This window comes from Zea mays, chromosome 10 (genome assembly GCF_902167145.1).
Source record: "Zea mays cultivar B73 chromosome 10, Zm-B73-REFERENCE-NAM-5.0, whole genome shotgun sequence".
Classification (NCBI taxonomy): Eukaryota; Viridiplantae; Streptophyta; class Magnoliopsida; order Poales; family Poaceae; genus Zea; species Zea mays.
Window position 1 is genome coordinate 1,057,199 of NC_050105.1, and position 25,977 is coordinate 1,083,175.

The 25,977-nt window shown below is 51.1% G+C and overlaps 2 protein-coding genes across 3 annotated transcripts; one reads left to right on the forward strand and one right to left on the reverse strand.

Annotated features, from left to right (window-relative positions):
• Positions 1 to 529: 529 nt before the first annotated feature.
• On the reverse strand, positions 530 to 4,648 carry LOC100193832 (uncharacterized). Of its 2 annotated transcripts, none has more exons than XM_020544891.3 (10): positions 4,382 to 4,648; positions 4,177 to 4,272; positions 3,694 to 3,788; positions 3,106 to 3,177; positions 2,884 to 2,925; positions 1,697 to 1,845; positions 1,497 to 1,615; positions 1,265 to 1,346; positions 1,110 to 1,177; positions 530 to 1,018 (listed from the first exon to the last, which is right to left on the reverse strand). In XM_020544891.3, the coding sequence occupies exons 1-10, from the start codon at positions 4,470 to 4,472 to the stop codon at positions 873 to 875; spliced, it is 960 nt and encodes a 319-aa protein (XP_020400480.1). In that variant the 5' UTR covers positions 4,473 to 4,648; the 3' UTR covers positions 530 to 872. The 2 variants fall into 2 exon arrangements, with proteins under 2 accessions (XP_020400480.1, NP_001132386.1); NM_001138914.1 differs by having other exon boundaries at positions 596 to 1,018; positions 1,265 to 1,343; positions 4,382 to 4,519.
• Positions 4,649 to 5,762: 1,114 nt separating this feature from the next.
• LOC100281538 (AMP-binding protein) lies at positions 5,763 to 25,977 on the forward strand. Its single transcript, NM_001154456.2, has 23 exons — positions 5,763 to 5,969; positions 6,458 to 6,518; positions 6,603 to 6,680; positions 7,028 to 7,099; positions 7,189 to 7,270; positions 7,377 to 7,482; positions 7,575 to 7,651; positions 8,108 to 8,152; positions 8,247 to 8,333; positions 9,215 to 9,304; positions 9,403 to 9,482; positions 9,595 to 9,688; positions 15,736 to 15,824; positions 15,927 to 16,015; positions 23,008 to 23,137; positions 23,216 to 23,334; positions 23,872 to 23,995; positions 24,084 to 24,170; positions 24,334 to 24,437; positions 24,518 to 24,603; positions 25,126 to 25,212; positions 25,312 to 25,398; positions 25,496 to 25,977. Exons 1-23 carry the CDS (start codon positions 5,864 to 5,866, stop codon positions 25,589 to 25,591), a joined length of 2,076 nt encoding a protein of 691 aa, NP_001147928.2. The 5' UTR covers positions 5,763 to 5,863; the 3' UTR covers positions 25,592 to 25,977.

Below are 25,977 nucleotides of genomic sequence, written 5' to 3' on the forward strand. Positions count from 1 at the left end.
CCGCGCGGAGAAGGACGGGACGGCGCGCGCATAGGCCTCTCGCTCCCTCCCGCGCGGACGCTTGTAACTCCCTACTGCAAGCGCACCTGACCTGGGCGCGGGACAAACACGAAGGCCGTGGGTTTCCCCTTTTACGCCTGTCTCCCTCCGGCTTCTCCCCCCTTCGCGCTCCGTCTCGCGCCGACCCATCTGGGCTGAGGCACGCGGCGACAATTTACTCGTCGGTCCAGGGACTCCCCGGAGTCGAAACGCCGACACTAGGGTTAGGCTTACTAAGAAGTGCCAACTGGGTGAATAAAGATGGACCATTGGGCCGGTTTTTGGTGGGCTGAAAATACATATACTTTTAATTTCGGATATCTGCCAGCATCCGCGGGTGAAAAATAAAATCCGTATTCGACCCGATTTTATCACGGATCGGGTATGAATGAGTCCCACGAGTTAAATTCCATATCTGGACCCAACGGATTGGATATCCGTGGATACCGAACCCGCGGGTAAAATTGTCATCCCTACTCCCAGCTGCATATACGAAAATAGTTTATTTCCACATGTATTACTCCTATATAATACGAGAGCAAGAACACACAAGGCTACACAAACGGTAATTACAGAAGGATGCAACTTTTCAAGTGGCAAAATACCAATTATTACGATTCGCCTGTGTCTAGCTGACGCTTCCAAATATTGTTTTTTCCCAATTCTTCCTCCGGATACTGCACACGATGTGCTATGCTAACTGGCACAAAGCGTCGAGACAAGTCCCGTTTCTTAGACAGCATAAAGCAACACAAACATTCATCAGTCAGCTCCCCTGCTGCCCTGCATCTACATTCTACAACCGCACGTTTCATCACAACTTCCCTTCACCGTTACTCATCCTCTTCCACCTCTACTTCTTCCTTCTCGTAATCTGAGTCAGAACCTTCTTTGTCTCCAAAAGGATCCTCGTCGTTCCTACCATCATCCTCGTCCTCGGAAGATTCATCAGGATAATCAAAAAGAGGATTGTCTTCGGCTGCATATTCGGTATGGAAAGAGCTTCAGCTAATTCAAGCAGCTATGGATCTAACTGATTAGTTAACGAAAAATAATGATGGTACGGTTACCATTGGAATCATCTGTGTCATATGGACAATCTTCGTAGCATTCATCTTCTCCATCATCCACTTGTAACCTTATGTAACAAGACCACTCATTAAGAAGACACTCTCACATGAGCCGAATTGAATAAAACACATGTGATTCATATTTGGTTATTCACCTTGGATATGAAGCTGCTGACGTGGCCTCCATTGTGTCATCCACCTCCTTGACAGTATAGATATCATAAACTTCAGAATCTGCTAAACAGCAAAAATAGACTCGTCAAAATTAATGCTGGAGCTAGATTGTTCACCATTACTACTTGGTCGCTAGTATTACAGTTAATAAAGAAAGCGCCAAGAACCCTTCCGTTACTGTTGAGAGCATCTCAAGGCAACAAGCTTCAATACCTTCTGATTGCGCCAATGAAATTATATCCGCCTCAATTTCCTCGGCAGTTGATGGCAAGTATTCCCGTATAAGTGGAAGAAAGTTGCATAGAACAGCACCCTCTTCAAAAGATGTAATCCTGCAGTGAATATTGTAAGGAAACATGAAACAGTACAACTCCACATTCCAAATGGCCTGATAAATTGTAAAAAAAACTTGCCGTGGTTCTGCTGGATGCTTCTCATCATCGGGATCTACTTGGACAGCATCATAAAGATGGCATATTTCTCTCAATGAGTCACCAGCATCAGCCTTTTCTCCTTTTCGACTCTTCCATATTTGTGCAAACCGAGCATTTCTTCCCATATCCTGCATATGGTCAATGAACAAAACCATGAATAAGAGTGAATGAGAAGGAACACCATGTAATCTACAAAAGAATTAAAAATAAAACACTATCACAGTTTTTTAGTCTAAGGATAATCAGAGAATATCAATTCCCTCATGAAATCCTAATACACAATCTAACATTACAAGGCGCATGCTATAGCAACTCCTGAAGACTAGCCACATTCTGTAATGGACCAAACCTGCTCACTTGCAACAATCAAATGCCTCTCTCCTAAAGAACCTGACCACCACATTATTAAAACATTAACACAAATAGTGTCCAGTGCCAAGTGTCATCCATCAATATACACGAGTGTACCCAGGCCTCCAGGTTTGGTAAAGTAGAGCACACAATAGTTAATTTAGCATGTAATCATTTTGCTAGCTAAATCTGCATATCTAGCTTTCCATGTGCTTGTGGCAAGGGAATGTTCCCAGAGTCCAATTCCCAACCAATAAACTTATTTGGGAATTGGGACACAACACTGTTAGCATAGCTTGGTTCCCACAAGATTATGTCACAATCAGGACCAACATGGATAAATCTGTGGTGTGGAGCTAAAACCAAATCGCATATACTCGCAGGTGAGGTGTGACATACAAAATTCAAACAAGAATGCAGAAGTAGCAGTGATGTAAACACTTCAAAAAACTCATACTAAATCATCATGGGGCACTCCTGAACTAGCCAATAAACTATGCACCAATCAGAGTATGTGAAATAAACCTAATACTAGATTACAAGGAAGAAATAAAGTGCATGATAGAAAACTTAATTTAACCCTGACAAAATAGAACAGAAAAATGTTTTGCAAGTTAATAATGGTTATTGGTGAATAATGTACTTAAAATTTCCATTGTAATTAGAGCCCTTAGTTTTCCTCATATAGTTAATTCTATGCTTGGGTTATAGTCATTTCATGATATGCACCAAAATATCAAATTCACTGTCCCCTTAGTACTTGCAGAAACCTGAGAAGAAGAATCTGGCTGCAGTCAGAATAATATGATGTGTACCTCATGCCTCTGTCTGGCAGCTGATCGTAGTTGCTCTGGTTTCTGTCCAGACAAAAAGGGTTGACTTTAGTATTTAACCAACTAAATTCATTTCAACAGCTAAAATATGAAAAACACTGATTGCTAGGTAGTAAATGTTAGTGCCTACAACGTACAGGAGAAAATTAAAAAGGTTTAATTATTACATAATCCTCTTGGGAACCAGTGAACACAAATACTTACTTTGTCTTGCTTGATTCTGTCATTCCACTCCTTTGTCTTGCTCTTTGTCTCCTTGGAATTTGAGTCAACAAGCTGCAGAAACAAATGTAGTAGTTTATATGTCTGATATATAGAACAAGTAATGCACGTCCATTGTGTAACCCTGTTTGAGTGCATAACAGAAACAGGCTTCTGTTTTCCAGGTAAAGCGATGATGAATACTGTACGTACAAATGGTAACGTTATTTTTGTATTTCGAAGAAGCTGTTCATTTGCAGTATTTGAACTCCAAGAAATGCATTGAAGATGTTGTGATGTTTTCAAGTCGTCCGATGAATAGCGATTAATCGCCCAAGTCGTCCGACTTGAAAACATTCCGTGATAAAGGTTACTTGTGTTTTATATATAATCCACAGGGAGGAAAAATTAACGAATAAGTCCAATGACGCAGTAGTATCGCTGAACAGATAGGAGAAATGAAGCATCAACTGAAATTTAACCACGGGCTAAGAAACAGCTATGCCACGCCAAACCCTGAATCTGGATGCTAATCCAGCTTATACAACAAGAAATAAATAAGAAGCAGACGAATGGAAAGGGAAGCCATACCAAAAGAGATTGTAAAACATCTTCGACAGCTTCAGAGTGGTGTACTGTCTCGATGTGCTGGACAAGAATTTTCTTAACCCGTGGTTCCTCTGAAGCTGCGTGGATGTGAAGCAATTAAATCAATTTGCCGGCGAAGGAGGCACTGCTATGCTTTTATTTTTTAAAAAAAAAATGTTGCCTATAATTGTTCGTCTGAATATGAGCTGAATTCGGTACCACCTAAACATATCACGTCAGCATTCAGGAGGAGACAGGACAATCTTAGGGCTAGTTTGGAAACCCCATTTTCATTTCCATTTTTCCAAGGGAAATTAGTTCATTTTTCTTTGGGAAAATAGAAATCCTATAGGAAAATGGAGTTCACAAACTAGCCCTTACATTGTTTCGGGATAATTTCGCACGAGCAAGTTACTGATAATGTACGGAATGAACAATCCTTTAGTAACAGTGACATGTTACATCCTTTTTTTTTGGCTTGTGTACCTTTGACACTGGCAGAGGACGAGGAGGGTTCGGAGATGGAAAGGCGGGAGAAATCAATCGCCGCCTTCTTTGCCGGCCTCTCATTAATCTCTAGCCCTGATAATAGAGCAGGAAAAAAAACCGAAAACAGTCATTTGTATTGAGTGGGGGAAAATCCAAGAGAAAAGTGGGCGGGGCACTGAGAAAGGAAGAGAAGGGAGCTCACAGAAAGCGTCCGGGCGGTTTTGCGAAGGTTTGCGCTTGACCCGGACGACGATGGGCTTCTCCCTAGCAGCGGGCTCCGAGATGGACGCCATGGGCGGCGGTTGGGTAGGGTTAAAACCCCAGGCAGGGGCGGGGCGTTAGTACTTCTGTTTTTTTTTTCCGATTCTTCTCTTGATCTCTTCTAACTCTGTCCCGTGCTTTAGGATTGGTGCGCACGGTATCTGACGGACGTGGAGAGAGAAGCAGACCCTAGGCTTGGTTGCTGTTCGAGTAGATCTGATGACGCCACCCAACCGGACTAAAGATCTTCAGTAGTTTTTTTTTTTAAAAAAAAACTCCCAAAAACGACGTAGGGAGTTGCTAAATAATAATAGAAAGTAAAAAATTCCATGTTTTTAATAGTCCTCTATTTTTAGTTGCTATTTTTTAAAATAATGCTAACTCAGCTTATTAGCCTTTTTTAAATAGCCCTAGTTTGTCTTCATCCAGGCAAGCACGTAGATCAAATAACGAACAGCTTCACCTACTTCATCTGTGTACAAGGTCTTGGTTCATTGGTTTTGCTTCTTCATCAGATATTCAGGTAGTACTACTTGCTTCATGTGGTACTTTAATTATCACCAAGAATTAGTTGCTAGTCCACATGTGTTCCATAAAAGAAATCAGTGCCTCATTAATTTATTTCAACCGTGATTAGATTGTACAGTAGGACGAGCGCGATCAGATTGCATACCTATAATTCAATAGTTCTGTATGAACTGAAAACACATATAATTCTATCTGAATTTTAGTCACATATACACATGAAACTAGATTGGAAACAGTATATAGGAGTAGAACATGCAACTAAAAATCCACAAAAGTAGAGCGTCGACGTGGCTGAGATCTCGGCAGTCACGGATGTTCGCGTTAGGGTCTGTTTGGCATGGCTTCAGAGCAAACTTTTAAGGAGGAGTTGGTCAGAGCATGTCAAACACCCTAACTTCAGAGTTGTAAACTCTATGGAGTTTTTGGAGCTACAGTACAATTTTTTGGAGTACCTCTTTTGCTACTCCAAAAACTCCAAGAAAGCAACCTAGTCAGAGAGTTTGGTGTTATTTACCCGTCACTACCACCAGTTATGAGAAACAATCTAAACTCTAAAGTAGAGCTGCTCCATCTAGAGTTTTGTATTAGAGCTGCTCTAGGGTGGAGCAGAGTCATGTCAAACACGCTCTTAATAATGATGACACTGAATTAAGGATGAGAAGCAGAGCAAGCGCGAGCAGCGGACGAGAAGGACACGACACGACACGCAACGCAATCAGCACCATACAGATAAAAAGAATATCCTATTTCAGCGTGAGAGGTGGGACAGACTACAGAGAGGCGGCTTGCGGCAGCTTGCGTTCCCTTCGTTGCCGCCTACCCCACGCAACGCAACGCAACGGATCGCCAAATCAACTTGAGCTTGAGCATCCCACCAATCCACTCCCCAACAGCAATGGACGCCGCCCAGCGCCGCGTCGGTACCCACCTCCAGCGCCCGCCGCCGCCCGCCGGGGGCTACGGCCTCACCGTCAACCCCACCGCGGCCGAGTACGTCCACGGTGCGTCGCTCTAACTACCTGCGCTTCCCTTCCCTTCCCTTCCTCCGTGTGCCAGTTCCGTTCCGCCCCGCCGCCTGCTGTTTCGTTCGCCGCGAGCCGCTCCCGACTCCCCGTCAACGATCCACTGCAACATGGAGTTTTCGCTTTATTTACTAGTTACTACTAGATTTATTTACTCCTATATCTGTCTGTCTGTCTGTCAGCATCAGGATGGGTCCAGTCAACTCTTATTAAGGCATCTATCTTCCTTCAGTTTCACTTGTCTGTCAGCATCAGGATGGATCCACTCCATCCTCGTTGAGTAGCGAGAATGAGAATATACTCTGTATCTAAATCGAACTGTTTATATGGACGCATGCACATGATATCGCTGCTACCTGCATTCGTCCCCAGCGCCTGCTGCCACCCTATCCCTGCTCCATTCCAACCGCGATTATTGTTTCCTTTGTTTGGGTTGACGGTGCAGTTACATACATGAATGTTTTCAGCGCAGGGCTACAGTGTCCTCCTCCCTGAGAAATTGCAAACCGGCAGGTGGAACGTGTACCGGTACGTGCCCTTGGTTAGTGGTTGTTCTTTCTGCGGTCCCTGTGCTGTGATGGCTTGCTTCTGATTCCTATCGCCGTCTTGCAGATCCGCGCGTTCACCGTTAAGGCTGATAAGTAGATTCCCTGACACCCCAGACATTGGAACGCTGCATGACAATTTCACGTAAGACACCGGGGCCACCACCCCACTTCCATCTGGCCTTTTTATCTTGCTTTCTTTCCTATCTAGCTTCTGTGAAAGGTTCTGTTATTACCAACAACAATGTGATCGGTTTACTGTTTCCCTTTATTTTTGCGCAAAGCTTGGATTTGGAAAAAAAGTTATCTAGGTCAAATATGATATCTTGATCTGATGTTAGAATAACTGAATAAGAGCTAGTGAAAATCTTGAATGCACTAGTTTTTATGTGATAGCTCACGCCTTCATGAAAGCTGGTAAAATTGACCGACTAGGAGGAAAAAAATGTCGTAACCTTTCAGGCAAAGTGTTATATTTTCCAAATTTTGCAGGTATGCAGTTGAGACATTTACAGACTGTAAGTACCTGGGAACAAGAATCAGAGCAGATGGAACAATTGGAGAGTAAGGATTAGCTATCTAATACACTCACTATCGCCTGCAGCGTCCTTTTCATCCAGACTGATTTGTGCAAGTGACAAATAATGTTGTAGCTACAAATGGATGACATATGGAGAAGCTAGCACGAGCAGGACTGCAGTAGGTTCTGGCCTTATATATCATGGAGTTCGTGAAGTGAGTCATCATGATCTGAACAAGCACTTGTTATTTTGTTCTTAACAAAACAGATTGTTCTGAGTATATTTGAGCTTATGTCAAACATATTTCTATTTGGAATCAGGGTGCATGCATTGGTCTGTATTTTGTAAACAGACCTGAGTGGATTATAGTTGACCATGCTTGTTCTGCATATTCATATGTATCTGTGCCACTTTATGACACACTTGGTATGTTCATAGAATGACTATACTATAGGTATCTTGGTTGTTCATGATTTGTCTAGTGACAGTTTTTGTTGATTGTACATTTGTACTTTCAGGCCCAGATGCTGTTCAATTCATTGTGAACCATGCAGCGGTGGAAGTTATATTCTGTGTGCCTCAAACTCTAAGCACTGTAAGCTTTAATCACTTATCTCTTTCAACCTTCAACAATTACTCGTTCCTGAAATAAAATTTGCAAATGACTCCTATGATGAGGCTGCATGTCAGAAGTCATATTAGTCATAAGTTATAACTAGCGAGGCTAGAACTGCATCAGGAACTTGGGCCATTCTTTGTTTGTACTGGTATAACTCTGTAACAGGTTTCTCTAGCATAAAAAACATTGCATAGTATGGTACAAATGGGCAAGTGGCAGGCATGCCAACTTTTTTGGAGGCCCATATGCATGAAATAGATGGTTAATCTTTTGGATACAGTGGCATTCATTGATGTTGTTTAGAAAAATTACATTGGTTTATTAATGCCATTTAGCTTTTAACTTCACATTATTATAGTATTGTATCCTAGATTTTAAAGACAGACTGAACTTACGGTATTTATTTTACTCATGGTTATATTTTAATTGCAGCTGTTAAGTTTTATAGCTCAAATGCCATGTGTTCGGCTTATAGTGGTAAGTATGGACTGCTTACTGTTGACAAACAATGTAACATTCATGATTATTCAAGGGCCTTTTCTCTTTAATTTTCCTAGTTTCTTTTGTCTAGGTAGTTGGTGGAGATGATGCAAATCTGCCATCAACGCCAGTAACTACTGGAGTGCAAATCATAACTTACTCCAGGTTGCTCATCCAGGTGCTCATGATGATTTTTGCGCATCCTTCAGTTTTACTCATGATGATTTTCTCTTTTAACCATTTCCAACGCTACATAAAGCTACCATGTTACAAATTACTTCCCGTAAACTGCATTATTTTACTGTTTTCTTCTTGTTCTTCTTCCTTGCCTATGTGCTTCAAGAGTTTGACCATTACAAAGTTGATGTGATTTCATACCTAAGTCACACATATGTACTTATGTTATATATTGTGTTCTTAGATTTTATACATGGGATGCCATGATTTCTTTTCCATCCTTTGTTGGGTGGAAATTTTATATATATATATATATATATATATATATACACACACACACACATATATATATATATATATATATATATATATATATATATATATATATATATATATATATATATATATATATAGAATGCATACTGAATCTTCCAGTTCAGATTAACCTGACATGGAGGACGATGTTTTTATCTGCATGCCTGTATGGCTGTATGCAGATGTCAGTTGTTTTTATTTTACTTGTTTCTTTAGGGCACTTTTTATTTTTCTCGTCATATGAAAAATACACATGAAATCACAGATTAAATGTCATCCTTGGTCAACTCACAGTTTTGCAAGCTTCATAGCTGTTTATAAATGCATTTGATGGCTATAGGCATTCATAGCATGCTCATGCTGGGAATTACCTTTACTTTGCATATATATAAATGTGTACATGTTTGCATATTAATTAGTTTATGGAATTTGAATGTTTAAGTTGTTAATACATTATCATCGGTGTTTTAATTTTGAATAAAGAAGGGCACATCACTTTCTGTTTTCCACTTGCTCCGATATATTGTGTGCCCCTGCTTTCTGTAACCCTTCAATTCTTCAACTCAGGGAAAGGCTAGTCCTCAACCTTTTTGTCTTCCAAAACCTGAAGATGTTGCCACTATCTGTTACACTAGTGGCACTACTGGCACACCGAAGGTAAATCGGCCATCCTTCTGATTATTCTTTGCTTCATCAGCAAAGTTCTTTTACTTGTACATTTCGGATCGGTGATATTGGATATCATTTTTTCTCAGGGAGCTGTTCTTTCTCATGGGAACTTAATTGCAAATGTAGCAGGATCAAGCCTAAACATTAAGTTTTACCCCTCCGATGTGTTAGTATTTTGCATATACACTCAAATAAAATTGTTTGTGCTTGATCAGCTTATCCAATTCACATCTGCACTTAACATTTGTGAAAATAACTCTGTGGATCACTCTCCTCAGGTATATCTCATATCTGCCTTTGGCTCACATTTACGAGAGGGTTAACCAGATTGCAGCACTGCACTGTGGTGTTGCCATTGGATTCTACCAAGGGGTATGCAGATTCAACTTTATTTGGAATGATATCTATATAACTACATAACTACATAACTACATAACAATTTTGATTTGCATTATGAGAATTAATTAACACTAAACTACTAGGCAACCACTGTTATGCAAGCAGTCTTTCTATGCAAGCGTGCAAACAAACTATCTGATCCATTAGATTACGATCCAACCACAGATACAACCATATTTTGTTAGGGGGTTTTTTTATAAAGATTATTGAGCTGGTGGTGGAAGGGTTTAAGTGTTAAATGTGATCTATGGTTGGATCACGATCTAATGGATCAGATGGTTTGCTTGCACGTTTGCACACAAGGACTGCTTGCATAATAGTCGTTGCCAAACTACTAAGGGTTTACTTATAAGTTGGTGCCTGTGGTTGTAGGAATATGATCACCTAGTGCAAAATATGCATTGGGCACTTGAGTTGCTTTGGACAATTCAAAGAGTAGCTGTACACCAGTGACCAGTGTGAAGGATCTTTCATCTTCAATATAATATGTTTATCAATTTTAATTCACGCGTACCAGTTGTTATGTCAATATATCCTCGTTGGTCACTGTACCCCCCCCCCCCCTACACACACACAAATACTTTTCCTGCTGTGGACTTCCTGTGTCCACACAACACCAGCACAACACCAGTTAACTATGCCCATGAATGATCATCTCGTTTTTGTTTGCTGATCTGTATGAAGCAAACAGTTTATGTGGCTTTTCTAAGTTATGCATCTGTGTTAGACTACCCGTCTAGGGTTTGTGTTATTCCCTGTGTAATGACCGTTATACCCCTGTGTAATGGGCCTTGGCCCAGTTACTCTCTCTATTTAATATCACTCCCAACCCCTGATTAGGGTATGGGTTCAGCTTCCAATATGGTATCAGATTAGGTTTAGGTCTTCTCCACACACAGCTACAGCCGCCAGGGGTTCTCTTCCCCCTGCAGCCGCCGCCGGCCCCCCAGCCGACGGCCTTCCTCCCACCGCCGGCTTCCCTTCTCCCTCCCTCCCTCCCTCCCTGCTCGTCGCGCCCTCCCTGCTCGCCGCGCCGCCTGCGCGCGCCGCCCTCCCCTGTTTCCCGTACCCGCGCATCCGTCGCACTCCCGCGACGCCGTGCGCTAGGCCGCGCCAGCGCTCGCGCGCCCGCCTGCTCCAGGCCGCCCGCTGCCTCCGGAGCCGCGCTCCCGTAGCCGCCGCTCGTCGCCGACTGCCGCCGAGGACCCGGCCAGGCGCGCCGAGCCCCGGCCTCCCCGCGACCAGGACCTGCCCCGCCCTCCTGCACCGAGCGCCCAGCCGAGCAGGACGCGACCCGCCCAGGCCGCCGCACCGCCTCGTCGCCACCTGCCGCCGAGGACCCGACGCCCGCGCGCCGTGCTCTGCACCCCGTCCGGCCGCACGCCCCGGCGCCCTGCCGAGCCGCCCGTTCAGGGCCGCGCAGCCCCGCACCCAGGGTCGCGCCCGCCTCGCCTCCCCGACGCCCAGCGGCCCGCGACCGAGCAGCGCCACCGCTCCTGCTCAGGACGCAGCCGCCCCTACCCCCGCCGACGGCCGAGGCTCCCTCCACCAGCCGCGCAGAGGCCTGGACGTCCGACCAGGGGCGAGCAGGGCGAGATCCGGCCAGGGGAGTGGCGTCCCACGCGAGCTCCCCTTCCCCTACCAGCCGCCGGCCACCTCCGGACGCCGGTCCTTCTCCACTGCTCCGCAGCCTTCTCCTCCCTGCTTCACCCGACCAGGAGCACCCGCCCGGTGGTCCCGCGCCCCTGCTGTTCCGCGTCACGCTGCGCCCCTGCTGTCCCGTGCCGTGCACGCCCGACGCCGAGCACTCAGCCGCCTCTGCTGTTCCGCGCCCGGCTGTCCAGTCCGCGCCTCCCTGTGCCGGCCGTCATGAGCTTTACCTCGCCCGCCGCTCTCGTGACGGTGCGTGTCCTCCTCCACAACGGCCAGCTCATCCGGGGCATGTTCGTGTCCTTCGATCCCGTCTGGAACCCCATTCTTCGGGACTGCGTCGAGGTCCACCCTCAGGCGGGCCGTCACGTGCCTGGACCGCTTGTCTTCCCACGTGCTGCGATCGCCTCCCTAGCGGTTGAGCCCGTGTCATCTCCCTCCCTTCCTAGTGCCTCTGTCGGGGCACCTTCTTTGGCCCTCTCCGCTCACAACGTACCTTCGACACTTCCACCTCCCCGGACCACCACCGATTGGGTGGTTGACTCCGGGGCCTCCTTCCACACTACCCCCACCACTACTTCGTTACTCCACTCCCATCCACCCCACCCCTCACATCCTACCTCCATCGTCGTCGGCAACGGTTCCACCCTCCCGGTCACCTCAGTAGGTACATCGGCTCTTCCAGGACCATTCTGCCTTAACGACGTCCTTGTTGCTCCCGGACTAACTCATCCCCTCCTCTCGGTTCGTCGCTTCACTAGTGACAACCAGTGCTCTATGGAGTTCGACCCCTGGGGCCTCACCATACGCCACCTTCCCACACATGCTGTGCTCGCTCGCTGTGACAGCTCCGGCCCCCTCTATTCTCTTCACTTGCCCTCCACTCCCCACACCAGAGTAGCCTCATCTCCTGTACTTACTACTACCACCACTTCACATGCTCTTGCTACTACCACCACCTCCTCCGCCATTTGGCACCGTCGCCTCGGGCACCCTGGACCTGACGTCATGTCCCAGCTTTCCGGCCACTCTGACATATCATATACTCGGGGCTCTTCTGAGCGCCTCTGTCATGCTTGTCAGCTCGGCCGCCAGTCCCGTCTTCCTTTTTCTACTTCCACATCCAGGGCTGTCCAGGTCTTTGATCTTGTCCACTGTGATCTCTGGACATCTCCTGTCCTTAGCCTCTCCGGCTACAAATACTACCTGGTCATTCTCGATGACTACTCCCATTTCCTTTGGACTTTCCCCCTTCGGCTGAAGTCCGACACATTTACCACCCTCACTCACTTTTTCGCCTGGGTATCCACCCAGTTCTGGCGCCCGGTCCGTGCCCTGCAGTGCGACAATGGCCGCGAGTTCGACAACAACGCCTCCCGCTCTTTCTTCCTCACTCACGGCGTCCAGTTGCGTCTCTCGTGTCCCTACACCTCTGCTCAGAACGGCCGGGCCGAGCGCATGATTCGCACCACCACCAACATGATCCGCTGCCTTCTCTTTCAGGCGTCTCTCCCTGCCACCTACTGGGCAGAGGCCCTTCATACCGCCACACATCTCCTCAACCGTCTTCCCTCGAAGGCGGTGAGCCACCCCACACCTCACTTCGCCCTGTACGGCACAGCCCCTTCCTACGACCACCTGCGCGTGTTCGGCTGTGCCTGCTACCCTAACACTTCCGCTACCGCCCCTAACAAGCTTTCTCCTCGCTCCACTCGCTGTCTCTTCCTCGGCTACTCCCCTGACCACAAGGGGTACCGGTGCCTGGACCTCACCTCCCACCGCATCATCATCTCTCGTCACGTCGTCTTCGACGAAGATGTGTTTCCCCTTGCTGGCTCCACCCCACCCACCGATCTTAACTCCCTCCTCGAGTCCGATCCGATTCCTCCCCCACCTCCGGCTCCGCGTCTTGCGCCGTTACCTGCTCCTCGTGCGGCCCCCACGACCTCTTCCGCGCCACGCGCGGCCCCGTCGACCCCGCCTGCGCCACGCGCGGCCCCGTCGACCCCGCCTGCGCCACGCGCGGCCCCGTCGACCCCGCCTGCGCCACGCGCGGCCCCGTCGGTCCTGCCTGCACCACGCACGGCCCCGTCGACCCCGCCTGCGCCACACGCGGCCCCGTCGACCCCGCCTGCGCCACGCACGGCCCCGGCGATCCCGCCTGCGCCACGCGCGGCCCCGGCGATCCTGCCTGCGCCACGCGCGGCCCCGTCGACCCTGCCTGCGCCACGCGCGGCCCCGTCGACCCCGCCTGCGCCGCGCGCGGCCCCGTCGACTCCGGCTCGATTCGCCAACCCCGCCCTCGTCTACCATCGCCGCGGCCACGCCACTACCTCGGCACCCCCCGACGCGTGCCCATCGACGAGCGCGGCCCGCTTCGCCGACCCCGCCGTCGTCTATCACCGCCGTGAGTCGGCCCCTCCAGCCGCTCCCGACGTTCCGGTGACTCACTCCGAGTCATCCGTATACCACCCGGTCGCCATCCATCGCGACCCCGGGCACGTCCACCCGATGGTGACTCGACGCGCTGCTGGCGTTCTCCGCCCCGTCGACCGGCTCATCCTGGCAGCCGCTACGACCAGCACTCCACCCGACGCTTCCCCGGTACCCTCCTCCGTTCGCACTGCCCTCGCCGACCCACACTGGCGTCGCGCTATGGAGGAGGAGTACGCGGCCCTCTTGGCCAACCACACTTGGGACCTGGTGCCGCGTCCACCAGGCACCAACGTGGTCACCGGCAAGTGGCTATTTCGCCACAAGCTGACCTCAGACGGCTCCCTCGACCGCTACAAGGCCCGTTGGGTCCTTCGGGGCTTCACCCAGCGCCCCGGAGTGGACTACGACGAGACCTTCAGCCCTGTCGTCAAGTTCGCCACTGTTCGCGCCGTCCTCTCCCTCGCCCTCTCCCGCGACTGGGCGATCCATCAGCTCGATGTCAAGAATGCCTTCCTCCACGGCACTCTGACGGAGACTGTCTACTGCAGCCAGCCCACCGGCTTCGTCGACGCTGACCGTCCGGACCTGGTTTGCCGGCTGAACCGATCCCTGTACGGCCTCAAGCAGGCGCCACGGGCTTGGTACAGCCGCTTCGCCTCCTACCTGGCCTCCGTCGGCTTCGTCGAGGCCAAGTCGGACACGTCCCTGTTCATCTACCGGCGCGGCGACGACACCGTCTACCTCCTACTCTACGTCGACGACATTGTGCTCACGGCATCCACCGCCGACCTCCTTCACCGCACAATCGTCGCCCTTCAGCGGGAGTTCGCGATGAAGGACCTGGGGCCCCTCCACCACTTCCTCGGCGTCACCGCCGAACGTCGGCCTCAGGGTCTCTTCCTCCACCAGCGCCAGTACGCCATCGACATCCTGGAGCGGGCTGGCATGTCTGACTGCAAGCCCTGCACCACGCCTGTCGACACTCAGGCGAAGCTCTCTGAGGACGACGGGCCTCCGGTCGCCGACGCGACGTCCTACCGGAGCCTCACCGGCGCGCTCCAGTACCTCACGTTCTCCAGGCCCGACATCGCTTACGCCGTCCAGCAGGTGTGCCTGCACATGCACACTCCGCGGGAGCCCCATCTCACTGCGCTCAAGCGGATTCTACGCTACCTCCGCGGCTCCCTCGACTACGGCCTCCTCCTCCGTTCATCCCCGACGTCGGAGCTCGTGGTCTACACCGACGCTGACTGGGCTGGCTGTCCCGACACGCGCCGGTCCACCTCCGGCTACGCCGTCTTCCTGGGCGCCAACCTCGTCTCTTGGGCCGCCAAGAGGCAGCCCGTCGTCTCTCGCTCCAGCGCTGAGGCCGAGTACCGTGCCGTGGCCAACGGCGTGGCCGAGGCCTCCTGGCTGCGCCAGCTCCTCCACGAGCTTCACAGTCCCCTCCAGCGCGCCACCCTCGTCTACTGCGACAACGTCAGCGCGGTCTACCTCTCCACCAACCCCGTGCAGCATCAGCGCACGAAGCATGTGGAGATCGACCTGCACTTCGTCCGCGAGCGTGTCGCTGCCGGCGACGTCCGCGTTCTCAGCGTCCCCACCACGCTTCAGTTCGCCGACATCTTCACCAAGGGGTTACCGTCGAGTGTCTTTTTAGACTTCCGATCCAGTCTCAACATCTGTACAGGATAGAGTTGTGACTGCGGGGGGGTGTTAGACTACCCGTCTAGGGTTTGTGTTATTCCCTGTGTAATGACCGTTATACCCCTGTGTAATGGGCCTTGGCCCAGTTACTCTCTCTATTTAATATCACTCCCAACCCCTGATTAGGGTATGGGTTCAGCTTCCAATAATCTGTACTTGCATCCCATAATTGTTTACCTATAAATCTACCATTATGACCCTTTCATCTGTCCTTTGTTAAATTCCAGGATAATTTGAAGCTCATGGATGATCTGGCTGCTTTGAGACCGACAATATTCGCAAGTGTTCCCCGGTTATATAACAGAATTTATACTGCGTAATAAAACTGTATCAATAACTTCTATGTTTGGTATAAATTCTTGAAGTGATATGATCTGTTCATAATGCTAACAATACTAGTTGCTTATTCGATCTGTAGGATTACAAATGCTGTGAAGGAGTCTGGTGGGCTGAAAGAAAAATTGTTTCATACTGCATACAATGCCAAGAGACAAGCAATCCTTAAAGGTAAGAACAGTATGCAGTTTATTGAAGTTAGGTGCCTTTTCTTTTTTTGGATAACAGTTATGAGAATTTCTTTTGCATCCATAGTGAAGCATAGGATCGATACAGCCAACCAGTCATACATGGATAACTGGACACTTGCAGAATTTAGTAAAATAAATGGTAAGGCGATCCCCTGGGTAGAAAGGAGATCTCCTGGGCAACTAGGTTTATTTTACTTCTTTATTGCACAGAAACTTTGACCCTTCCACCCCCACCCCACCCCCCGCTCGCGCGAAACTGCCGGCAAGAGCATTGAGTCATTGACCCAATCCACATTGAAGAAAATGGTCAGTGTTCCAGTAGCTTGTAGTAAGATAATTCTAGTGGGGTTAGAGTGGTTGTTTGTAAGGGTCCATAGAATGACCATTTTGTTCTCTTTAATATAAGATACACAGCTCTCTGGTGTGTTCGAGAAAAAAAAGGAAGACACTTCCTCTGTTTTCAAATATTTATCACTCTAGAGTACTGTTCAAAACTTGACCACTTAATAACTTCCAAGTGATTGACTTAGGTAAAATAAAATGTAACTGGTAGATTTGGTATAGATAGTACTACAATATTGTAGTATATTTATAAGAATTTAAATATGCACTAACTAGAAGAATGGCGGTCGAAGTTACAATAGCAAAAGTCAACAATGACAAGTATATAAACACAGTGGGAAGTAATATGCCTTTTTTGTTGTTCATGTGTCTTTGCATTATCTAGTTTGCTATATACCTTATGATCTTTAGGATGACCTCAGTATCACCAGCCTGGTTTTTACTTGGAAAATAGAATACTTTGTGCAATCCTTTCTTTTGTTTCCGTTTATAATTTTGAAGCAAGAATATGGTGCAGTCAACCATTAGGGTTTTGCTGTGCAAATGAAATTCATCTAAGATTGGTGGCCACTCATAGTACTAGCAAATATGAAGGTTTGTAGTTTCTTCAGGACTTCATTATATAGCGCATTCATAACTTGTGTTTCAGAACTTCAAATAGTAATCTTGGTTTTTTATTGCTGTTAATTGAAAAAAATGGATCAGTCTAATTTTTCATTTTGATGCTGTCTTTTGTTGGAATGCGAACCTAAACCCTAAACAGGGCTAGGAGTGATATTAATAGACGCAGTAAATGGGCCAGGCCCAATACAGAGAGGGTGAGATGGTAATTACAGGGGGAACACCCCAAACCCTAGACGGGTAGTCTAACACCCCCCCGCAGTCACAACTCTATCCTGTACAGATGTTGAGACTGGATCAAAAGTCTAAGAATACACTCGACGGTAGTCCCTTGGTGAAGATGTCAGCGAACTGCAGCGTGGTGGGGACGCTGAGAACCCGAACGTCACCGGCAGCGACACGCTCGCGGACGAAGTGCAGGTCGATCTCGACGTGTTTCGTGCGCTGATGCTGCACGGGGTTGGTGGAGAGGTAGACCGCACTGACGTCGTCGCAGTAGACGAGAGTGGCGCGCTGGAGGGGACTGTGGAGCTCATGGAGGAGCTGGCGCAACCAGGAGGCCTCTGCCACACCGTTGGCCACGGCACGGTACTCGGCCTCAGCGCTGGAGCGAGAGACGACGGGCTGCCTCTTGGCGGCCCAAGAGACGAGGTTGGCGCCCAGGAACACGGCGTAGCCGGAGGTGGACCGGCGCGTGTCGGGACAGCCAGCCCAGTCAGCGTCGGTGTAGACCACGAGCTCCGACGTCGGGGATGGGCGGAGTAGGAGGCCGTAGTCGAGGGAGCCGCGGAGGTAGCGCAGAATCCGCTTGAGCGCAGTGAGATGGGGCTCCCGCGGAGTGTGCATATGAAGGCACACCTGCTGGACGGCGTAAGCGATGTCGGGCCTGGAGAACGTGAGGTACTGGAGCGCGTCGGTGAGACTCCGGTATGACGTCGCGTCGGCGACCGGAGGCCCGTCGTCCTCAGAGAGCTTCGCTTGAGTGTCGACAGGCGTGGAGCAGGGCTTGCAGTCAGACATGCCAGCCCGTTCCAGGATGTCGATGGCGTACTGGCGCTGGTGGAGGAAGAGACCCTGAGGCTGTCGTTCGGCGGTGATGCCGAGGAAGTGGTGTAGGGGCCCCAGGTCCTTCATCGCGAACTCTCGCTGAAGGGCGACGATCGTGCGGTGTAGAAGGTCGGCGGTGGATGCCGTGAGCACAATGTCGTCGACGTAGAGCAGGAGGTAGACGGTGTCGTCGCCGCGCCGGTAGATGAACAGGGACGTGTCCGACTTGGCCTCGACGAAGCCGATGGAGGCCAGGTAGGAGGCGAAGCGACTGTACCAAGCCCGTGGCACCTGCTTGAGGCCGTACAGGGACCTATTCAGCCGGTAAACCAGATCCGGACGGTCAGCGTCGACGAAGCCGGTGGGCTGGCTGCAGTAGACAGTCTCCGTCAGAGTGCCATGGAGGAAGGCATTCTTGACATCGAGCTGATGGATCGCCCAGTCGCGGGAGAGGGCGAGGGAGAGGACGGCGCGAACAGTGGCGAACTTGACGACAGGGCTGAAGGTCTCGTCGTAGTCCACTCCGGGGCGCTGGGTGAAGCCCCGAAGGACCCAACGGGCCTTGTAGCGGTCGAGGGAGCCGTCCGAGGTTAGCTTGTGGCGAAATAGCCACTTGCCGGTGACCACGTTGGTGCCTGGTGGACGCGGCACCAGGTCCCAGGTGTGGTTGGCCAAGAGGGCCGCGTACTCCTCCTCCATAGCACGACGCCAATGTGGGTCGGCGAGGGCAGTGCGAACGGAGCAGGGCACTGGGGAGGCGTCGGGTGGAGTGCTAGACGTAGCAGCTGCCAGGATTAGCCGGTCGACGGGGCGGAGAACGCCAGCAGCGCGCCGAGTGACCATCGGGTGGACGTGCCCGGGGTCGCGGTGGATGGCGACCTGGTGGTACACGGACGACTCGGAGCGACCCGCCGGAACGTCGAGAGCGGCTGGTGGGGCCGGCTCGCAGCGGTGATAGACGACGGCGGGGTCGGCGAATCGGGCCGCGCTCGTCGACGGGCCCGATTCGGGGGGCGCCGAGGTAGTGGCGTGGTCGCGGCGATGGTAGACGAGTGCTGGGTTGGCGAAGCGAGCCGGTGTCGACGGGGCCGCGCGTGGCGCAGGCGGGGTCGACGGGGCCGCGCGTGGCGCGGAAGAGGTCGTAGTGGCCGTACGAGGAGCAGGTAACGGCGCAAGACGGGGAGCCGGAGGTGGGGGAGGAATCGGATCGGACTCGAGGAGGGAGTCAAGATCGGTGGGTGGGGTGGAGCCAGCAAGAGGAAACACAGCTTCGTCGAAGATGACATGACGAGAGATGATGATGCGGTGGGAGGTGAGGTCCAGACACTGGTACCCCTTGTGGTCAGGAGAGTAGCCAAGGAATAGACAGCGGGCGGAGCGAGGAGAAAGCTTATGTGGAGCGGTAGCGGAAGTGTTAGGGTAGCAGGCACAGCCGAACACGCGAAGGTGGTCATAGGAAGGGGCTATGCCGTATAGGGCGAAGTGAGGGGTAGGGTGGCGTACCGCCTTCGAGGGAAGACGGTTGAGGAGGTGGGTGGCAGTGTGCAGGGCCTCTGCCTAGTAGCTGGCAGGGAGAGACGCCTGGAAGAGGAGGCAGCGGAGCATATTAGTGGTGGTGCGGATCATGCGTTCGGCTCGGCCGTTCTGTGCAGAGGTGTAGGGGCACGAGAGACGCAACTGGACGCCATGAGTGAGGAAGAAAGAGCGAGAGGCGTTGTTATCGAACTCGCGGCCATTGTCACACTGCAGAGCACGGACCGGGCGACGAAACTGAGTGGATACCCAAGTGAAGAAGTGTGTGAGGGTGGTGAATGTATCCGACTTCAACCGAAGCGGGAAGGTCCAGAGAAAATGGGAAAAATCATCCAAAATCACCAAATAGTATTTATAACCAGAAAGACTGAGTACAGGGGAGGTCCAAAGATCACAGTGAACCAGGTCAAAAGCCTGCTCAGCCCGAGAAGAAGTAGTAAATGGGAGACGAGTATGTCGGTCTAACTGACAAGCATGACAGAGACCCTCAAAATGTCCCCTACTACATGAAGGATCTAGACTACTGGTAATCTTGGTCATGACGTCGGGTCCAGGATGGCCGAGACGACGATGCCATGTGGTGGAGGAGGTGGTGGAGACCAGGACAGGGGGTGGAGACACGCCGGCGGTGGAGGGCTGGAGCGTGTAGAGCGGCCCCAAGCTGTCACAGCGGGCGAGAAGGGTCCTGGTGGCCAGATCCTTCACAGAAAAACCAGAGGGGTCAAACTCAAGGGAACAGGAGTTGCCAGTGGTGAATCGACGAACAGAAAGAAGATTGTGAGTGATGTGGGGAGCAACGAGAACATCGTTGAGGTAAAACGGCCCAGGGAGAACCGAGGCACCTACTGAGGTGACTGGCAGAGTGGAACCGTTTCCAACGACGATCGAGGATGGGTGAGAGGGGAGGGGGGATGAGAGCGAGAGAGCGTGCCTGTCGTGGGAGTGGTGTGGTACGAGGCACCAGAGTCGATCACCCAGTCGGAGGGGGGTGGGGTCATCGCCATGGTGCTGAAGGCAGCAGCGAGGGAGGCGTTGTCCCAACCGCCAGCCGTCGGGGACCAAGGCGTCGAGGTGTGGGTCCCCGGGGGCAGGAGCGCGGGCGGAGCCTGGGGCACGGCGGGCACACCGTAAGGAGGCGTCGGGGGCATGCCGTAGTGAGGTGCAGTCAGGAGCGCCGGTGCCGAGGGACGGGAGGCACTCGGTGCCTGGCCCGGCCACATGGCGATGGTCCCGGTCCAGGGGTTGTAGAAGGACGGCCACGCGTGGCCGCCACCCCGGCCGGAGGGACCACCACGAGAGGATCCGCCACCCCCACGGCCGCCCTTGCGGGAGCGACGACCTCCGTCGGTCGTGGAAGTCGGACGAGGGGCCGCCGGGACGGCGGGTGGAGGGCGGGTAGGAGCCCCAGTCGACGGAGGACGAGTGGCCTGGCCCCCCGAAGTCGGCTGACCGCTGGTAGGAGCGCTGTAGAGAGCCGAGGCAGGAGTGGGTGCCTCATGCGCCATGGTGAGCTCCTCGAGGAGAAGCTCGTTCCGCGCGGCGTGGAAGGTGGGGAAGGGCACGGTCCTCTTGATGAGAGCCTTCAGGTGGCCGTAGCGGGGGCTGAGGCCACGCAGGAGGTTCAGCACCAAGGTACGATCGGCAACGGGCTCGCCGAGATCGCGGAGAGAGTCAGCCAGACCCTTCATCTGGCGGCAATATTCTCCCACAGAGAGGTCCCCCTGAGAGAACAGGTGGAACTGGGCGTCGAGGTGGAGTGCCCGAGCATCCCGATTCCCAAGGAACTGGTTCTCGAGAGCGAGCCACGCCTGGCGCGCAGTGTCCGCCTGGTCGTGGATGATGTCCTGTAGCTCAACGGTGATGGTGCCGTGGAGCCACGAGAGGACGACGCTGTCCATGAGGCTCCAGGAGCGAGGCGACGGAGTGTCGTGGTCGACGAGGACGTGATCGTCAAGGACGAACCGCCGTAGTGTGAGGAGGACCTGTCCTCGCCAACGGGGGTAGTGGGAAGACGCCGGATCCAACACCACGGACACGAGGGCCCGGATGTTGTGCAGGCCGGCGGCTTGAGCGTGGAGAGCGGCGATGAGGTCGGCGTCGAGGTCAGAGGCGTGGGGGTCCTCTGGGGGCGCCGCATCAGCGAGTGTCGGGCGGCCGAGGAGGCGCTGCGTGGTGGCCATCTGGGTGGTCAGAGCAGCGCCCAGGGCACGTTCACGCTCCAGGGCGAGGGAGGCAGCGCGCTCGCGCTCCCGCGAGGCCGTCACAGCGGCCTGGATCGTGGCGAGGGTGCCGACGAGCGGGGAGTCGGTGGCAGGGAGGCGGAGGGCGCGACTGTGTGACTCCAGGTGGGAGAAGCGAAGGCGGGGAAGCCCGGCGGGGAGCCGCGTCGCATGGGCAGCGGGGAAGCAGCGTGGATCGGCCCAAGACCGGCGATGTAGGGGGCCCCTCCATGGGCGAGCTCGCTGCTGAGTACAACAGGAGCGTGCGTGCCAGGGCCGGTGGTGACCCCGACGTTGGGTCCGGCAGCAGTGGTGGCGGCAGTGGGGGCGTCCATCGGGCGAGGACCCAGCAGGGCGGCGGAGCAGCACCTTAGGGCGGCTACGCGGCAGTCACCTGGGACGGCGGCGCGACAGGGCAGCCACCTGGGACGGCGGCGCGGCAGTCACCTGGGACGGTGGTGCGGCAGCCAGGCGAGGTCACGGACGGCGGCTCCGGGCGCGGCTGGCGGCTGGTTGCAGGGCGTCGGGCTTGGCGGCTGGCGTGGCTGCTCCTGGCTTCGCGCGTCGAGGAAGGGCGAGGCGGCTTGGCGCGTCGGGTCCTGACGTCCTGGGCTCGGGTCGCTGCGCGGACAGTCGGAGGTCGCGGCGCAGGGGCTCGGGCGGCTTGAGCGAGGGGCGCGCGCGGCGCGTGCAGGGTCGGCGCGGTCGTGCTCCTGGCGCGGGCGCGTCGAGGCGGTGTAGGGCAGGGGCGTCGAGGCGGCTCGGGGCTTCAGTCGCCCGGCCGGTTGCAACCTGGCGCGGCGGCGAGCAGTGAGGGAGGAGGAGCCGGCGGCAGAGGGAGAGGGACCGGCGCGGCTGTACGGGAGGAAGGGGAGAGGTCAGGCCGACGGGGGAGGGAGGCCGGCGGCTGTAGGGGAGCCGGCGGCGGCTGTACGGGAGGAGAAAGCCCCCCCCCCCGGCGGCTGGGGCTGCTGTTGGGACCTAAACCTAATTTGATACCATGTTGGAATGCGAACCTAAACCCTAAACAGGGCTAGGAGTGATATTAATAGACGCAGTAAATGGGCCAGGCCCAATACAGAGAGGGTGAGATGGTAATTACAGGGGGAACACCCCAAACCCTAGACGGGTAGTCTAACATCTTTAAATCCAATTTTGATCGTCACATGCATGTGCAATAAAATGTCACTTCTATACTTTGTGTTATCAGGGAAAAATCCATCCCCAGTGTGGGATAAGTTGGTATTTAACAAAATAAAAGCTAGGCTTGGTGGACGAGTGAGACTTATGAGTTCAGGTGCTTCTCCACTGTCAGCAGATGTCATGGAATTCCTGAGGATGTAAGCTGTCTCCTTTTGAGCTCCCTTGGATGATTTTGGAACTTGGCTTGGTGACATTTACTGTTTCAATTTCTATAGATGCTTTGGTGGTGAAGTTCTTGAAGGCTATGGAATGACGGAGACATCCTGTATCATATCTGCAATGGATATTGGTGACAGATCAATTGGTCATGTTGGATCCCCAACTGCATCTTGTGGTAAGCTCCGCGTTTCAATTTGAAGGGTATAATGAATTTGATTGGGTAGCACTTGCACTTGTGTTGAAAATATTGTCCATGAATTCAACTTATAATATATTAATATACGTAGAGAAGCCATGCTAAAGTTAGGAGGCTTTTATTTGATTTTAAAAACTTTTGGATGTTTCTTATCTTATATTGATGATGCCATGATGGTGGTGCATTAAAAATCCAATAAACGTTTACTGAAATTAGTTGCATTGAGCAAACTTATCCTAAATTATTGTTTCTATGCCCTGCACCCTATATAGGATTATTTTTAAGTTTTAAGTCTAACGTGCTTGAAGTCATCCATTTAGCAAGGTCCTGTAGTCACCATGTTGAATGGGTCATGTTTCTAGAATAAAAGCTGCCTGTTTCTTGAGAAAGATGTCAATATTCTTTCCCATGACACTAATCAAATGACATCCATATCCAAAATAATTGGGTGTGCCTTTGTGCTTTTGTATTATTGTCACAGTTTCGTAATGTGGATCTTTGTGTTTCCATTTTCAGAGGTGAAACTTGTGGATGTCCCAGAAATGAATTATACATCTGATGATCAACCTTATCCTCGTGGAGAAATTTGTGTTAGAGGACCTATAATATTCCAGGGTTACTATAAGGATGAAGTTCAAACGTAAATTTCTATCCGTCACTTAAACATAGCTTTGTACTGAATGATCTTCAACTGCAACTTATCAATAAATACATTTTAAAAACTACAGAAAAGAAGTCATTGATGAAGATGGTTGGTTGCACACTGGAGACATAGGTCTGTGGCTACCTGGAGGACGTTTAAAGATCATCGATAGGTAAAAACGTGCACTGTTTTATATTTTATCCATTCAGAACTTGTGTTCTTGCAGAACACTTTTCCTTGGCTATATTGTTGATTTACATTTTCCCTAGGCGCTGTTTGATCTCACCGTTTTTCTTCCTATATTATTAATGCCTTAAATTTCTCCTGGATTTTAGGAAAAAGAACATTTTCAAGTTAGCTCAAGGAGAATACATAGCTCCAGAGAAGATTGAAAATGTCTATGCCAAATGCAAGTTCATTGCCCAATGTTTTATATATGGTAATATTTATGATTCTGTGTTGGCTATATGACCATCAGTTATGGCCAAGCATGTTCTAAATCTCTTGTTTCGGTTGCAGGCGACAGTTTCAACTCTTCCTTAGTTGGTATTGTTGCAGTTGAACCAGAGGTTATGAAGGCTTGGGCTGCATCTGAAGGGATCCAGGTAAAAGATTTTAACCATAGCAACGTTTGCCATCTATTTGTTTCATCCTTCAAAAAAGAGAGTCTGTAAGTAGTCCGACACTGATCCAACTTACAATTTATGAAAACTGGCATTCATTTTCCATGTTATGCTTTGGTTGAATCATATATCGAATGGAACTGTGTCAGTCTCTTCCACGCCCTCCTTAGCATGTGGCTGTTTAATGCCGAATCCTGTGTTCAGCTGTGGCCTTGTGGGTCCAAAGGAAGTGTAGATCAGGTGGAATCTTATTGGTTCCCACAACTATTTTGCTGCCCAAGCCCAATAGATCACACTATATAAAATATTATCTAGCTTTAGCATGTTATTGTCACTTGCACATTCCTTAATTGTTCCATGCCTACGACTACGACCTGTCTGTCTCTCTTCGATTCGGTGTCCACTGTCCATCACAGTAAAATTCAGCACAGATAGGCCTTCAAGCAACTCTTCAACATCTGCACAGGTTCTTTATGCTCTAAACTGTTCTTTTGTAACATGTAGTGCGAAGACTTGAGGCAGCTTTGTGCTGACCCTAGAGCAAGAGCTGCAGTCCTGGCCGACATGGATTCTGTTGGGAAGGAAGCACAGGTTTCTCTCTTCTGCTCTGACCCACGTAGCAAATTCTAAATGTTCAATCCAAGCGAAACTCTTGTGCTGTGATGATTTATATTGGTCTTCTGTGCCCAGCTAAGAGGTTTTGAATTTGCTAAAGCTGTTCGGCTTGTCGCTGAGCCATTCACAGTGGACAATGGTCTCCTCACCCCAACATTCAAGGTAGGCCCCCCACTGGCGACTCTAGAGGAAATTTACAAGCTGAAATGCTGAGTGGCTATGGCCTTTTGCACCCCCTCCCTTCTCAATACTTGTGCAGGTCAAAAGGCAGCAAGCAAAGACATACTTTGCAAAGGAAATTTCAGATATGTACGCGGAGCTGCGGGAGGCAGAGGCACCCAGGTCGAAGTTGTAATGATCAATTCAAGGAGAAGCGACATATACAGGCTTACAGATCATATGTCTAGAAGAAACGTAATCATCTTTTTACTGGCGCAGCAAATAATGGTTCCTGCAATGGTCAGGAAGAGTCGAGACGGAGGCAGTGCTTGGTGCAAATCATATAGATGAATCCTCGTTATGAACCTCTCAACTGAATGCCGTTTTCCCTTGTCCAACGTGCCAAGCCACGTTAGCCTGATACTAGGTAGAGAGGAAAAAGATATTCTGCAAATGTAACAGTGAACAGTTAACAATCGTGGTGTGTTGTTGCATATCTAGTTGATCGGAACGACCTAGAGAAATGTGAAGAACACGAAGCGCCTTTCTGTTTGAATTTAAATAAGGATTATTCGCGATGGC

What these genes read in the sequence shown, in the direction of transcription:
- LOC100193832 (XM_020544891.3), bottom strand. Translation starts at nt 4,472, where the DNA reads ATGGCGTCCATCTCGGAGCCCGCTGCTAGGGAGAAGCCCATCGTCGTC. An exon ending in ACAGAATCAAGCAAGACAAA is followed by an intron (nt 2,926 to 3,105) that starts GTAAGTATTTGT and finishes TTGTCTGGACAG; the next exon opens with AAACCAGAGCAACTACGATC. An exon ending in TGACACAGATGATTCCAATG is followed by an intron (nt 1,019 to 1,109) that starts GTAACCGTACCA and finishes CCGAATATGCAG; the next exon opens with CCGAAGACAATCCTCTTTTT.
- LOC100281538 (NM_001154456.2), top strand. Translation starts at nt 5,864, where the DNA reads ATGGACGCCGCCCAGCGCCGCGTCGGTACCCACCTCCAGCGCCCGCCG. An exon ending in ACTCCAGGTTGCTCATCCAG is followed by an intron (nt 8,334 to 9,214) that starts GTGCTCATGATG and finishes TCTTCAACTCAG; the next exon opens with GGAAAGGCTAGTCCTCAACC. An exon ending in GAGACAAGCAATCCTTAAAG is followed by an intron (nt 16,016 to 23,007) that starts GTAAGAACAGTA and finishes TTGTGTTATCAG; the next exon opens with GGAAAAATCCATCCCCAGTG.